We start from the raw sequence: 17,351 nt of genomic DNA, 5'->3' as shown, positions 1-17,351 counted from the left end.
TAGACACTCTAAAATTACATCACAGAAAGCAAGGCTCAAACTAGCAAAACAAAAGGCAAACCCTTATGCTTCCAACACTGACGTAGGAAATATCCCCCACATACAACATATTTCCCTATCCGGGATAAAATTACAGGACATTCCATTAACTTCTATTCGAAAGTTGGGAAGCTTAAGCGAAAAGTGAAAGTTGAAAGGGGAGAGTGTGGAGATGAAGAGTGGAAACTGAGGGATGGGGTGTAGCCTCTGCTGCTATTGCTAAGTGTTAACTACTACTGCAGGAAACATGCTTTCTGTCTTTTTCTGTGTTGCAAACTTGCAATGCTAAACACAATGGCGAGTAAAGGATTGACACCCACTTCATCTTTGAGTGACTGTGACTTGTATGGCATAAAAATGGTAATGAGTAATGGCCCAACATGATTAATGTTTGTTCAACCTATCTGTGCACACAATCCTTGAAAATTGTGTGTTAAAGACACGATTTTAGTTATAATTTTAAAACAGTGAAGGCATATAGTTAATAAAAAGAAAATTTATATAATTTACAACAAAAAAAACACGCAAATATTATTTCTTAATTAATACAATAAAAATATTAACTATTGTTGTTTAGTTGTTTCATTATCATTCGTAGTCTAGCACACATCCCACTACTTTATACAATGTAAAGATTGAAAATATATTGCGTTCACCGACTCATCGCCTACGCCTTGCATAGTTTAATTTTTGTTCTTGTTTACTTTACTACCCACTGGTCTAGTCCACTAGCCCAATTGCCCAATGTATGCCCCACGGCCCCACCCACCCCCCACTTAAAGGAAAAATATATCATGTATCGGATACATGAGTCTTCCCTCTCACATAAAAATGGATCCCACTCAAAAGACAAACAACACAATTGCACTTACACAAAAGCTAAAAGGCTAAAAGCCTAAGTCACAAAATCAATGGACACTGGGTTAAGTTAAAGAAATATAATAACATTAACAATTAACCCAAAAGGACATTCCCAAAAAAAAAAACAAAAAACAAAAGGACAAAGTCCAATAAAGTTATTCAATGTTTAGTTCAAAAAAATATATCCTGCAACAGGTATATGTTACCTATGTCTTATTCTCATTTAGTTCAGATTATTCTGCTATTCAGTATTTAGTTCAGACTATTTAGATCCAAAGGAAAAGAGAGAGTTAACGGAGATGAGATAGAGAAAAAGAGAGAGAATTAAGATGAGATACCTTAGTAGGTTGACCTTTAGCTTTGTCGTAGGTTTTGACAATTTCTTTCATTAAGAGAACATTCTCTTCGATATTCCTTCCCATGACAAGTGTGGTTTGGTGCTGACCAATCAATATACTTAAGACAAGGCTTAAATCCTATTGGCCCAGACTGTAGTAATGCATTTATAGATTATGTTGCAACATAGATAGGTCTACAATCATCCATTTTAGATGACTTGGGAACCTAAGTAATTCATGACAAGATGCTGGCATTTACCTCCCTAATAATAAGTAGTACCTGACCTGAAAAAAGATTGAATGGCTCTTGTAACATCTTGCACAACACTCCACGCCTTTAAAAAAAAGGGGACTGAGAAACCATATGGAATTATGGACCAAGGTTTTTATCTCCATCCATGCAAATGTCAAACCTTTTAAAAGGTCTAACTCACAAGAAAAATGTTAAAACAGGTCTAGTCCAATTCACACATGGCCAAAATCAAGTTAGAATCCTAAAGACACTTCGCCTCAAATTGGATTATTTGAATCCTGGGTAAGTTTTCTCTCTAAACAATAAAATCAATAGAAAGAAAGAATTTATAGAATTCTAACCCTTTTTTTACATCAATAGTTGGGGTGGGGCATTTGAATTCTAGAATATGATTTCTATAAAATTAAAATTTTCTCCTTGACCTCAATTAAATTTGTAATCAATTTCTTAACCCAATTTATTTATTTCGGGTATCACAAGATAAGGCATTGTTTGATAGTTAATACGGTGCATTGGTGTAAATTTCATTTTCAATGAAGTCCTCACTATTTTCTTAAGCCACCGCTTGGTTAATCAGAAACCTTTTCTGGAACCTTTTTTAGTGTAGAAAAAGTATGTACATCACCAATTCTTGAAATAAGATGTCAAGGGAGTTCTATAATCTATATTGAAACGAAATCCTACAAAGTAACGGTGGAGGAAGCGGGATTAGTCTTTATGATGAGGATCATTGAAAGAAGTGATGATTTTCTACGATCAGTTTGTTCTGGGAAAAGGTGCAAGAGGGTTATTAGCATCTGTGGAGGATTTAGCCAAAGCAGAACCCTCACAGTTTTTCTTATGGAAGATTGATATGCAGTAAGATAGCAAGTGAGACATGAAATGGATAATATGTGATATGCAATAATGTCAGGCTATGAAATTGCAGTACTGTCAGGGTATGAAACAATCTTCCTTTCATGGGACAACTATCAAAGATGATTAGATGATGGTGATTTGAAACTCCAAATTTTGATTACCAGTGTGAACAACTTTTTGACATGATACTTGTACTAAATGCCAAAAGTTTCAACAAAAATAATAAAACACAACAATTAAGATAATGTAATCCTCTCATCCAGGTTCATCTCACTATGTAGAAGCAAGATGAGTTGCTTGCTGCACCTCTAAATGTAAAATGTAAGTTATCATCAAGCATCGATCCTCTCATAAAAGTTTCCAAAGTCAAGTTCCAGCCAATGGAGCTTCTGTGGAACATATTACATTTCTGGGTACTAGTCCAAGTAGATTTCCTCTGCCTTCATCCCAGATACAACATAAGTAGCTCCACTTTCAAAACTTCAGAGCGGATGAATCCTTTCTTTTAACTTCAACAACCAACTTAATTATATTTATTCTATATTTCCTCATCAAAGAATCAAGAGGATAGGCAGATAACTCCAAACTTGATACACAAATTTCAATTAGATTGGGAATAACAAGATTATTGATAATTATAATCTTTAATGAGATGAAACATGGGAGTAAGGAATTGCTCACAGATTGCATTGACAAATTTATACACTAGCTGGACAAAATATGTGGTCACTTGGTGCTTTGCATATTTTCAAAATCTCAATATAATTCTTTGGCACTAAATGTATTGGTAGAACTCAACAAGGGTCATGTACAGGCTCATCTGAATCATATTTAGAAGGCAAATCACAGCAAGACTCCTCTTCAGATATGCATTGATTATCACTGATTTCATCATCATATGCATCATTTAATCGTTCATGTTCTAGATCAGAATCTTCACTTGTCTTGTACAACCCCCTGCTCCTATCTAGCAGACCTTTCCTCAACATGCTTGCAAATCTTTCCCTGATTTCTACAAGGGGGTGTCTCTGCAAGAGTTTCTGGCGGTCATAGGCTTCCCTTAAAACAACCGTCTGAGTGTCATTCTTCTTAGAGAGGTAAAAAATACCAGGATGACGCTCAAACACTTTGGTAAACTTCTGGGGCAGGGCCAAAGGCATACGGAGGTTGCTCACATTCTTGCGCTCAGTTTTCTTTTGTATGGTTAGGTGAAGAAGCTCGTGAAAGACTCCAACAATCCTCTTCTCAGATACATCAGTGCGGGGATCCAAATGGGAGGCATCAGTGTATGGTGAAGTATAAGGGAGCCTTTGCCACTCTTTCAACCAATCCATGCATTTTCGTTTCAACCCAAAACCTCTGGTGAATCCAATTGGAAAGGCTAAGCAACCATCTTTCATGTCTTCTTCATTCTGTTGTAAAGCGGCATTCTTTTCCAATTCAGAGACAGTGAGTTCATCATCCCAGGACAAGAGTTTCAATCCAACACGATCGTCAGGAAGGTTGACCAAAGAGAATAACTCAGGGTGATATGGAATCAAGGAAGCATGGTAATCATATGGCAACCCCAAGTCCCATTTCAGCTGGTCAATAGTTTGTAAAGGAAGTGTCCATTCTCTGGTGAGCATGAGCAGTTTACGGAGCCTATTGACAATATCCATCCGATTCTCCTCAAAAACATTAAGCTCTTCCCCGTGGAGTTCCAACGCTTCAGGAGCCAATCCGAAACACGGGACACGAGTGCCCCCACTATCAAAAACATAAGACTCATGAAAAACAGAAGGGTATCTCCTAACAAAAGTAGAGAGCTTAAGATCATGAGGAAGACCAAGCTGTCCACGACGACGAGAGAGGTGGTATATGGGAAGGCGACACTGACGAGTAGAAGAGATCATGGAAACAAGAATACAAGCCGCTCTAACATCCCTCTCACCAGCAACAACACCATCTAGTGCCCTATCTTTCGCCCATTTCAACTTTACATTAACAAGACCACACTTTTGCTGGTAATCAAATCCTTTCTTATATCTGTAAACGAAACCAAATTGTCCAGCCCTATTGAAAAGCAAGCATTGCACCATTTTCTTCTAATGAATAATGATAACAATAGCCAATGATTGCCTAGCAGCATTGCTCTTGTTTCATTGCAATTGAGTTTCTTTGCGGCATAAAGTCAAACACCTTGTGAGCATTACACTGAAACTGCCAAAAGCAGAGTTGTGTTTTCATTTTCTAAAAGAAAAATCATTTACCATCGCAAAACTTGATCCAATTAATTAGAGGGTTAAGATAAACGACAAAAGAGTAACCAAAAACGACAAGAGGACTGAACATTTAATCAGAGACAATGATAGCACCTGATTTACCCAAATACTCAAACACTTGGCCTCAAAATTCTAAACAATACCAAACAGTACAGAATCGAAACCAACAGGAGAGAGAGAGAGAGAGAGAGAGAGAGAGAGATTACTGGTTGATTTGAGAAATGGAGCAGATCAGAAGATGAATGACAATAACAACAAAAGTGAGTACTTTGTCTGAAACCAACCATTTATAAAATGCTCTAGTTTGTTTTTTTTTTAATATTTATTTATGTTTGATTATTTAGTATTTAAACAAAACTCAAATTTAAACTCAATTATTCAATAAAACAAGCAGAATACACTTGTATAGAGCGTGCATGGGTCGGGTTAAACGGGTGGAGAACAATATTTTTAACTAGCCTGCCACTAGTAGATTGGAAAAATTATAATCCACCACCGACCCATCAATCTATATCATGCGAGTTGGTTAAAAAGTTTAACAATCTTAACTTGGTGGGTTGAATGAGTTAGGCGGGTTAACAAATTCAAATGACTAAATTAAATTATTTCAATTAAATTAGATAATTATTTTTTCCATCAATTAAAAAAAGGGAAAATTTCAACTTTTATTAAAAATAATTACAACTAATACATTATTTTTTATTAGAATGATTGAAATTTTATTAAACGTGTACATAGAGTAAGAATAATAACAAAATTTTAGAGAGAGCAGCTAGAACTTATTAAGGAATAGAAATGTGAAAATGAAAAAATAAAAATAAAATGAAAGAAAGAGATGAGAGAAATCGAGTGCGTATGTGAGGTATAGTTTTGCGACATGACAAATTAATTAGGAGTGTGGATCGGGTTGTGGCAAGTTAGAAATATCTCAATTTGCTATTCAATCTAACCTTCTAAATTATCTATTTAACCGGCCCAACCCAGTTTGTCTCACTTAATGCGGGTCAATGCAAGTCAGGTAGGTTAGACGTTTTTTTTGCATAACCCTACATTCAAGGGTTTAATACTCAATTTAAATTCATAAAATATTATATATTTATATGTAGACGGCATATATAAAAGTATAATTATATAGATTAAATGTTTGATTTTGTAAGTTTGAAAATAAGTTCCTAATTTATCAAATTAGTACTTATAATTTTTTGATAAATATATACAATCCATTTCAAAATGAAAATGATAATTATTAAACAATTAAAGGTCTATAAATATAATTTTTATAAGTTTATACATCTAAATCATTTTATTTAAGCAAATCGAATAATATAATTTCAACAATAATATATTTATTAATTATTGGTACAAAATTTTGAAGACTAGCTCAAATAATATAATGCCATGCCGTTTTCATTATGCAATGTCATTTTCATTATGCCACATGACTTCATTTTATTGGACGAATTAAACATGTGTGGCAAGTTTATGTGACACTTAATAATAATAAAAAGGACGGAGAGGCTATTGATGCAAAAATAATATAAATTCAGGGAGTAAAATTCAAATTCTGAAAATCTAGTATGTAAAATCTAAAGATAACTCCTATTTATTTATTTATTTATTTAATTTTTTTTTTGTAAAGACGAAGAAATAAATTATATTTTCTCTCCTATCCTACTTACTAGTTACTATAGTGACAAAGAATCAAATTGTCACTATATTTATTTATTTTTCTACTTTATGAGTAATGTTATTGGCACAATTAGCACTTCTTGGTATTTCTAACAGAGACATTTAAGATTTAAATCCATTCTCTTGTTGTAACTATTAAATAATAATAATAATTTTCACAATAGGTGAATTGACATGTTTTTATAAATTTTCATTTTGACTTACCACTAACATCACTTTATAATGAATAATGTTCCGTCTATAACATTTTCACAACAAATTTTAGATGGTAATTAATTATAATCGTGTCTCATCACTTAAATTGCTTTTTTGTTTATCAGTAACAGCTAATAATAACTTCTTACCTAGGATTTGTTGTCAAAATATTATAGACTTTAACATTTCTCTTTTATAATCTATTGATAAAAACTTATCACCTCAACAATTATAAAATAATGAAAAATACTTTTACTATTTAAAATTAACAAACAGATTTGATAATGAATGTGATTGGTATGCTTTAACCATTTTATAATTGAATATATGAATCGCTTCTTTTTTATTGGTGATATATTAGTTTGTAAGCTCAATTTAGTACAATTTGTAATACCTATAAATAGCACTACTCTAAAATATTTAACCCCACCACTAACATCATTTTATTATCTGTTATTCAATCCACCCAAACCATGGATTAATTGTGATTAGATCATGTCATTTACACATCAAATCACCAATGATATTTGAAGAAAAATAATCCAATTGCACTTTATATTGTATAAGTTATGGCAAAATATGTGGCAAAGTTTGTGTAAATTGACTTTTTGATTTTTGTTGCAACTTAAGGATATGAATGGGAATGGGTTGGGTTCGAGTCAGGTTTTTTGATGCTTGAACCCGACCCACGGGGCCCTCCTCTATTACCCAAACCCGGCCCATTTAATAAACGAGTTTTTTTTAACCCTAAACTTGTCCCGTTGGGCCCCTGTAGGCCCCGTCCAGCCACTTCTGGGCCTAATCTAAAGACGTGGCCCAATCTGACCCAATCTTTAAAAAAAAAACCACAAATCACAACAAAAACACAATCCTGTCCTCTAATCATCACATCTCTCTCCAATCTAACAATCTCGTGCTTCTCCGTGACAAACAGCAACCACCACGTGATGAGAGTGAGGGTGAGGGTGAGGGTGGGTCTGTGAGTGAATGAGAGTGAGGGTGACTGTGTGAGGGGCGGTTGAGAGAAAACGAGAGTGAGAGTGAAAGTGAGAGAGGATAGGGGCGGCTAGGCTAAGTGAGGCTGTGGGGCTAAATAAGGCTATGAGGGGAGCGTGAGGTTGAACGAGGCCGTGGGGCCGTGAGGCTGAGTGAGGTCGTTAGGGGAGCGTCTAAGTGAGGGTTAAGAGAGGGTGGTCGACAATGAGAGCTTGAGAGAGAGAGAGAGAGAGAGAGAGAGAGAGAGAGAGAGATGAGGGATTGAGGGTTAAGTTTAGATAAATGATCTAAAATCAAAGAGGAGTGTTTATACTAGGGTTTTTAATTTTTTTTAATAATATATATGTATATAGGTCGAGTTTGGGCCGGGTATGCATAAAACCTGGACCCGACCCGAACCCACTTTGGGTTTGATTTTTAAAACCTAAACCTGACCCTATTGTTTAGCGGGTCGGGTAGAACCCGACTCATTATGGTTGGGTCGGGTCAGATACCTACGTGACGGGTTATATTTGCCATCCCTACTTAAGGATGGACTAGCGGTGGGTATTTTCTTGCTACTCACAGCCGATAACTTTTTATACTATCATGAACAAACTCACAATTTTGTCACAACTTTTCTACGTGGTAGATTGTTATTGATTGTCTATCACATTTAAGGATGAGCATAGGATTTCAAGCTAAAAAGGGCCATAAGCAAAAAGAAAAAAAAAATTTGTCTTATGAGTTAGCAACATGGGCACTATGGGATTTACTAGTTTCAATTATTAATTTATCTAATTTAAAAATATTAATTATAGCATTATGAACAATGTTATAAATACCGTTTTGATTTGTTCATTAGAATGAAATATTTAAGTATTGACTTATTTTAGTATTCCGTTTCGGGGTTTTCATTATTATATATATATATATATATATATATATATATATATATATATATATGACACTGATTAAAACCCTTATAAATTATTAAGGATCTCAAAACTATAAGTCCATATTTCAGTTAGTATGTTAATCTTTAAACCTAAAATATATATTTGATACAAATATTATCAAATTAACAATTAATTTTTCAGAATACAATATGGTTAAAATGTATCTATATAATGAAAGAAGAAAAAGGCATAAGCTAATTATTTATTTATATATTAAAACTAGGTGATATGGAGGAGGGTAGAAGGCTTAAAAGTCAACATAAAAATTTGAGCTTCATTTAAATATTAGTCACGCTAGTATTGGCTAATGGGTTTTAACCTTTTGGGAATAGAGATGGTTGTCCGGGCTAATAATCATAGGAGAGGTGCTAAGGTTTTGAAAAAGAGTGGCCCAGCTAAAAAAAACTCAAAATATACCAAATAAAAAACAATTAGGCCAGGGAAGGCCCGGGTCCCTCTCCTGTGTCTGTCGTTAGTCACATTCACATGAACTCACAATTGACATTATATAAAATTATGGCAAAAGTTGTGGAGATAGACTTTTTGATTTTTTGTTTCAACTTAAGGATGGATTGGCCGTGAACACTTTCTCGCTACTTATAGATTATGGCAAAATATGACGCAAAATTTGTGGAGATATATATTTTCACTCACTTTTTTATGTAAAATTTTACTTTATATATATATGTTTTATTTTTGCAAAATTTTTCACATAATTTAAAAGGGTCCGATTAATGTGTGCCCTATCATTTATTTTTGATAAAATTTCTCAAAAATTAAAAAAATTGTCAATATTTTTTAATTTTCGAAATTTTTTTTAAAAAATAATTAATTATTGTGTGGATAGTCCTAGAAAAACCCAACTTAAAAAGAACGAAACGGCCTAAATTTTTCCATTAAGGGTGCGTTTGTTTCGACAGTAAATCAATTCCAGAAAATGTTTTCAGCATTTGCAGGTGTTTGGCAATACCTGAAATTTTGGTCAAACGGAAAATCAAACCAATTGACCGTAAAATAAACCCTCCCCACCCGTAAAATGAATTCCATGTCTATTTTACCTTCAAATAGGAATTTTTCAGAAAATTCAAAGAGACAGAGCACGAAGAGAGAGAGAGAGAGAGAGAGAGAGAGAGAGAGAGAGAGAGCAGAGAGAGAGTAGAGAGAGTGAGTTGCGCCCCAACCCGTGCTGGTGAGTCGCACCCCAACCCGCGCTGGCTAGTCGCACCTTCGCTTCTCTCTTCGTCGAACCCAGTCGCCGAACCCAGTCCCGACGAGATCGCGTCTTTGCCTCTCTCTTCGTCGAACCCAATCGCCGAACCCAGTCTGATCATCGAACCCAGTCTGATCGTCGAACCCAGTCGAACCCAGTCGCCTCTCTCTTCGTTCTTCTCTAACCGGATTTGAGTAATTTTTTTTTTTTTTTGGGTTTTGTTGTTCTTGAGAAAATTTGATGATTTTTTTTTTGGGTTTTGTTGTTCTGTATTGAGAAATGATATTTGTTTGGAAGCTGAGAAAATGTGAAAAAATGTGAGCAATAAGTAGAAAATGTATTTTCTATAATATTTTCAAGATCACAACCAAATATCTGAAAATATTTTTTAAAATACTACCAAACACCTAAAAATATTTTCTTTTTTCAAAAATATTTTCAGCTGAAATTATTTTACACTCAAAAAATATTTTACACCAAACCAAACAAGCCCTAACTTAAAAAGAACGAAACGGCCTAAAATTTTCCATTAACTTAAGACTTTATCAAAATCCGTGTCGTGACAGTAGACTTTAATAAATTGATTTCGCATCTTCCAAGTTGTTGACAGAGAGACTAAAGAGAAATTCGGATAGGAAACACGTGGACCTACATGCACGGAAAAAAGAAAAAGTAGATAGGAACAACCCACCTAACAAAAATGAACGGACAAGATCAATTTTCAAGCAAAAAAGGAATCTTTAATCCAACTATATAACATGGCCCATGAGTGTGACGAAGAGAGCAGGTAGCTAAGGTTTTAGTCTTATTCAAATGGCTAAAATACAGAAGGTGGTGTGTGGCTGTGAGTTGCTGCTGCTGCTGCTGGTGTAGTTGTTGTGAGTATGAATCAGTAGTGATGGGAGAAAATGGAGAGTTTGGATTTTCGGAAGGTTGTGGCTTGGGCGAGTAGGGAGGACACACTTTTTACTATGCTGTTCTGTTTTTGTTTTTGTAAAACAAAAGAAACGCAAAAAGATAGTTTGTCTTACCTACTCCGCCCATGCCAAAGGTTTCCGATTTTTCCTCCCTCTCCTTACCTTCTCTTTTTTCCTCACCACTTTTCCTTGGATCTCAAGCGGTTTGTTTGTAAGTTCTTTTTTTTTTGTTGCATATATATATATATATATTGTTTACTCTTAAGATTCATAGATATGTTTGAATTTAGATCTAAAAGGATGGATCAAGCTGTTTATGAATAGTTCGAGCTCCAATTAGGAAAATGTTCATTTTATGTTCCTTTGTTTAGTAAATAAGCTCAAACCCAAGCCTAATTAAATGAGCTAAGCTAAAACATAACATAACAAGTTTGTGAATATGAGATTCATTAAACTTTATATAATTTTTTATACGTATACTTGTCTAAAAGATCTGATATTAGATTGTCCGCTGAAAACTGGAAATAGGTGAAATTTGTGAACAGTATATAAACAGTACACTGTCTTGCATGAACAGTGCAGTTACTGATCATGCGCTGGAGAAAAAAAAGCTGAGCAGTAACTGCTTCTACTGCGTTTGCGTTTTCAGCTTTTTTTTTTTTTTTTTTCCGTCGCGTATGAACAGTAACTGCACTGTTTATGCCCATGAATTCATTGGGCAGAGGCAAAGTGTACTGTTTATGCAGCGTATTCAAACGGACCATGTATAAGTTTGTAAATAGTTTTATGTGATATGATCTCAAATTATTACTTGTAATTTATCATATAAACAGTAATAAAAATAAATTCATAGATTTGTGAAAGAGGTCAAAAAACTTTAATTCTGTTTTACTTTGTACTTAAAAAGAATAAGTTAATATTATTCGGTCATAAACTCTTCATATTTAATAAGTCTAAATTTTTAATATTTGGCTTAGTTTAACTTGTTTACTGCGCTACTTGGTCCCATCACAGCACAGACCTGTTTTAGAATGCTTTTGGATCCGGATTATTGCTGTGTTTGCGTTTTTTTTTTTTTTTTTTTTTTTTTTTAAGTTCGTTTTTGCTGCGGGGACAAAACGTCCCGCGCGTCCACTGTTCACGTACTTTTTAGCAATTTTTAATTAAAAATAGGTTTCGCAGTATTATTCACACATTTAAAAATTATTTTGCTAATAGTGTTTTTTGTTTTCAGTAGTAAATAATATCCAAACGAACTCTTAGGTGGAGTTTGGATACACGTTTTGCGTTTTGATTTTTTTTTTTTTTTCTGCTGCGGGGGGACAACACGCACTGTGCGCGCACGTTTTTAGCAATTTTTTATTAAAAATGGGTTCCGCAGTACTATTTACACATTTAAAAATTATTTTGCTATAGTGTTTTCAGTTTTCAGCAATAAGTTCTATCCAAACGGACCCTTAATATTTGGAAATTTTTTACTTTCATCTCACATCAATTGAGCTAAGGTGATATGAGCACAAGTGGTGTGATTGGTGTTAGACGGAAGTAAAAGATTATGTGGAGTTTTTTGATTCCTTTTAGCAAGAAAAATGCTAAGACCACATGAGGGTATACAACTTTCGCGATAACTAAATTCATGAGTTATGGTAAAAGTTATGTAAGTTTATGAGGTCTTAGCATTGCTCTTTAATATTACTTTAAATTTGTGTAATGGTGGGATCCAAGTAAGGTGGATAGAGGTGTAAGTGTGTAAGTGAATTTTGCTGGGTCCAAAGTAAGACCTAGAGAGAATTCATGGACACAACTTTTTTGTCACAACCTTAACATGTGTGAGTGCGAGTGGCTGAGAGAAAGTGATGGGTCTATGAAAGTGATGGTTCACCAACTAATCATAATTGCGCATGTTAACAAGTTGTGACAAATAGTGTAATCGTAGAAGAGTTTGTCTGGGGATATATTCAAATCCGCACCCAATTTCACAATATGTTTGAGTGTCAATTTGTGATTGGATTATATTACTTATACATAGGACCACCATTGGTACTTGATGAAAAGTAGAATTATTATACACCAATCACAAGTTGACACTTAAGCATGTTGTGAAATTGGGTGTGGATTTGAGTGTGTACTAAAGTTTTCCATGATTTTTTTTTATTATTGGTGAAATTGGTGTTGCCCTTTCAAGTCAGGTTTGACGGGTGAAGTCTCTCATAATTTTATATATATATATATTGGTAGGACACAACATTTTTCATAACTTTTTTTACAATTGTTGGCCTGTTAACATGGTTGATGGGAACAATATCACTTTTATGTAGGTCTTCCACATACCATCATCACAGGTCATGCTAATAGTTGTGAAAAAAGTTGTGAAAAATGTTGTGTCTTATTTTTATATATATATTTAGTAATTTGTGATAAAATTAGTTGATGGTATTTATGTATGTATGTACATACATATATCTGGAATACTATCATTTTGTCTTTCCATTCTTTCTATCACTTCTTTTACTATTCCTTTTCTTATCATACATTTTTCTCTTTCCATTTTTATTATGTCTAACTGCTTTTGCATTATATCAATTGGGATTTCTTCTGTCGGTGTTGTTTTTTCAATTCGTTTTATTAAGTCATCTTTTCTATATGTCATGTCTATAAGTCTATTGGTTGATTTTATTTCTTTATCAATTGTCTTTATTAAACTATCATTTTGTCTTTCAGTTTCATTATGTGAATTATCTGTTATGGTTTTTACTAAAGGTGATCTATGATGGGGTTCAAAGTCTCTTTCCTTTTCTAAAGCTAAAGTTAAATTTTCATTTTTTCTGATGAATCCATTAAACTATTACTTTTTCTTTCTACCTTAGTGTATGTCACGGGTCTTTCAATTGATTTTATATTTTTTTTAAACTTATTATTGACTAGTTCTAAAAGATTATTATCATGTCTATTAGTATGTCGATTGGTTTCTTATTCTATTGATATATTCCAATTATTATATTTTGTGTTACTATTATAGTTTTAATCATCTTTATCATCATTAGAATCAGAATTTGTTTCATTATAATCCCTGTTCATATATAACCAATTATTGTCTTTATCTCTTATGCTACAATCTTCATCATAATCATCTATATCATCATAATTCATGTTTCTTATTAATGTGTATCTAGCCTAAGTGTGAACTAGCAAACAGATAATGAGCTACTAAACGTATTTATTCTATTTCTAAACTTCTTAATTACTAGGAACAGCCGAACAGATTTATCACTAGTACAACCACTTTTGCCACTTGTTAGCGGATACTTGTTGGCAAACCATAGTTTCACATTGGTCATCCTGTTTTGTTAAGCCAACGGACAGGCGTTGTTTGGGTGGTCTCGTAATGGAGTTTCTCGAGGAGGTGGTCCCAATAACAAGTACCAGTGATTAGTGATGAGTTCCGCTAGTAATTATTAAGAGCCCGTTTGGTAGAGGAGTTTGAGTAATGTTATTTGTAGTTTTTTGAAATATGTGTGGGTGAAAAAGTGTGTGAAAAAGTGTGTAATGTTATTTAAAAATTGAAAATGTGGGTTCTAACTACTCTACCAAACAGGGCCTAATTGTTTAGAAATAGAATAAATACATTTAGCAACTCATCATTTGTTTGCTAGTTCACACTTAGGCTAGGCACACAGTAATAAGAAACATGAGCTATGATGATATAGATGATTATGATGAAGATTATAGCATAGGAGATATAGACAATAATTGGTTAAATTGGAACAAGGAATATAATGAAACAGATTTTGATTGTAATGATGATATAGATGAATATAACTATAATAGTAACACAAAATATAATAATTGGAATATGCCAACAGAATATAAAACCAAGCTAGACATGATAATAATATTTTAAAACTAGTCAATAATAAGTTAAAAAAAAATCTAGAATCAATTGAAAGGCCCGTGACATACACTAAGGTAGAGAGGAAAAGTAATAGCTTAATGGATTTATTAGAAAAAATGAAAATTTTAATTCACCTTTTAAAAAGGAAAGAGACTTTGAACCCTATCATAGATCATCTTTAGTAAAAATCATGACAGATAATTCGCATAATGAAACCAAAAGACAAAATGATAGTTTAATAAAGACAATTGATAAAGAAATAAAATAAACCGACAGACTTATAGATATGACATATAGAAAAGATGATAAGAAAGATGACTTAATAAAGCTAATTGAAAAAACAATACCGAAGAAAACCCAATTGATATAATGCAAAAGCATGGTTTTAAAAACCGAACCGAGAATCAAATCGTTTTTTTCAAAATTTTCGGTTTTTGACTGGTTTTGAGACATTTAATCGGACCGGACTGCACCGGTTTTCCCAGTTGAACCGGTCAGATCGTCCGATCTGGTCCGGTTTTTAAAACAATGTGCAAAAGAAGTTAGCCATGATAGAAATAGAGAGAGAAAAATGTATGATAAGAAAAGGAATAGTAAAAGAAGTGATAGAAAGAATAGAAAAACAAAATGATAGTATTCTAGAGTTAGTTAATAAAGAAGAGAATCCAATGGGAAAAATACAAAAGAAGTTAGATATGATAGAAATAGAAATAAATAAAAAGGCATGATAAGAAAAGAAATAGAAAAGGTAAAAATAAAAAGACAAAATAACAATCTAATGGAATTAGTCAATGAAGAATGGAGAAATAATAGTCCAAAAGAAAATGATAGACTAAAGAAAGAAATTGATAAGAAACTAAAATCAATTGAAAGATTTATGACAAATGCACAAGATAATAATAGTCTGACAAAATTAACCAGAAAGATAGAAACTTTAAATGCACCCTTAGAAAGAAGAAATATAGAAAGAGATATAACAGTTTTAGACATTACTGAGTCATCAGATAATGAAAAAATTGATAGACATGACAAAAATACTATTTGCTATAAATGTAAAGGATATGGACACACTAAAAAACAATGTGACAAACATAATAAAATTGTTAAACAAACTAGCAAATTGGATTTTGAGAAAGATATCATAAATGAACTAATGGAAGTATTTAATGTTAAACGAAAAGAGATAGATCAAAATAAAAAAGAATTAAAATCAACCAACCCACATAAAATCAATAAAAGAAAAGGGAAACAGAAAGAAATACTAATGAAATTAATAGACAACCTACCTAATCACCTAAAAGATAAAAAAGACTATTTACTTAATCTAGAAGGCTCTATAGACATACATGTTGTTTGTATTAAATGTAAAAATCACGAATATCATGTTAAAGAATGTGGTAAAAAAGAAAAGGTTAAGAAGGAAAAGACAAAAAGGAAACAAGAAAGAATAGACGTAAAACTAGTAACCATTAGGGCTATCCATTAACCCTTCTGACCCAGCCCACCCGACCAACCCGAAGGCCCATGGATGGATCCGAATGTCCGTACGGGTTGGGTGCGGGTCAATTAATTTTAATATTCGGTTTTTCGGGTCAATTTCGGGTCCCTTGACTTCTAACCCATGTAAACCGACTCGCCCGACCGATAATTTTTTAAAAGAAAAAACATGGTGATGATGGGTCTGTTCACTTTGTTTCTCTCACTTTTTCTAATCTCTCACTCAAATCCCTAACCTAGCCTCCTTGCTGCCACCATCACTAAGTTGGGCCTTGTCGCCACCCTAACCTTAGCCTTCTTGCCGACGATGCCTAGTCCACTATTGCTTATTCAAACTCCACAAGCCTATTTCTGATGTTGCCATGTCGTCGTTGCACTTGCTGTCCTCGGTTGAGTCTCCAACTCCACAAGCTTCCTCTGATCAACTTAAAATCTCCTCTTGATATTTTGATCTGCGCATTTTGATGGTGAGTTAATAAAAAAGTTCTATTTAAAAAAAAAAAAAAAATTTGTACTGATCTTGTGATGGATGTGTTGGTGGTGGAGGAGGGAGTGGTGGTGGTGCTACTGGTTTAATCTACTCTCTCTTTTTCGTTTTAGTCATAGATCTGGGGTTTTTAGTTTGGATTTTAATTTCTTGTTCTGGGTTTTTTTTTTTATTTTAAAGATTGTTCTGGGTTTTGATTAGGAATGGCAACGGGTCGGGTTTAGGCCGGGTTTTTGCATATCCGAACCCGACCCGCGAGTATGGACCCGCGATCCGGACTCGGCCTGATTATTTAACGGATTTTTTTACAAGGCCCAGACCCGCCCCGCCGGGTCCTGCGGGCCCCTTTTTTGAAACAAGCCCCAAACTCAACATCAAACCCACGGCTAAATAACCAATCCCAAAAATCCCTTCTTTTCAGATCTTCACAGCCACACCCAAATAAATAAAAACAAACCCATTTTTCAATCCTCAAACCCAGAAATAACCAAACCAACAGAGGAAATTTCTGATCAAACAAAAAATAAATATAAAGAAGAAGATAAAAATAGAAATAGAGAGAGAAGAGAGTCATGGGCCTGAGTTGGAGATCAGAGAGAGAGAGAGCTTGAGATCTTCGGCCTTGGGTTTTAGATCTAGAGATAGACGGAAGAGTGCTTAGGTTCAACCATGGAGGCTTAACCTGGGACTGGGTATTGAGTGAGAGAAAGAGACGGAGCTGCCTTAGATGGTGGCTCGCGGCGACGGCTTGTGGTGGCATCAAGTGGGGACAGGACAGCAGAGAATAGACCGGCAGTGCAGAGAACTTGGACGGCGTCGCGACGGTGCTTGAGAGTGAGTGACAGCGTGGCTCTTGTCTTGTGTGAGGCAGCGTGCTGTGTGAGGTGTGAGGTCATGTGCTGTGTGAGGTGTGAGGT

At 34.1% G+C, this 17,351-nt stretch overlaps 1 protein-coding gene and 1 long non-coding RNA gene across 2 annotated transcripts; one reads left to right on the top strand and one right to left on the bottom strand.

Annotated features, from left to right (window-relative positions):
• Positions 1–2,483: 2,483 nt before the first annotated feature.
• LOC142630940 (protein WHAT'S THIS FACTOR 9, mitochondrial) lies at positions 2,484–4,881 on the bottom strand. The gene has a single exon (XM_075805004.1). The coding sequence runs from the start codon at positions 4,428–4,430 to the stop codon at positions 3,144–3,146; it is 1,287 nt and encodes a 428-aa protein (XP_075661119.1). The 5' UTR covers positions 4,431–4,881; the 3' UTR covers positions 2,484–3,143.
• Positions 4,882–10,425: 5,544 nt separating this feature from the next.
• LOC142630869 (uncharacterized) lies at positions 10,426–15,410 on the top strand. Its single transcript, XR_012843463.1, has 2 exons — positions 10,426–10,769; positions 13,807–15,410. It is a non-coding gene; the product is annotated as an uncharacterized LOC142630869 (long non-coding RNA).
• The last annotated feature ends 1,941 nt before the right edge of the window (positions 15,411–17,351 follow it).

This window comes from Castanea sativa, chromosome 4 (genome assembly GCF_040712315.1).
Source record: "Castanea sativa cultivar Marrone di Chiusa Pesio chromosome 4, ASM4071231v1".
Lineage (NCBI taxonomy): Eukaryota > Viridiplantae > Streptophyta > Magnoliopsida > Fagales > Fagaceae > Castanea > Castanea sativa.
Note: the sequence above shows the minus strand (reverse complement) of the source record. Positions and strands in the feature narration are given on the sequence as shown.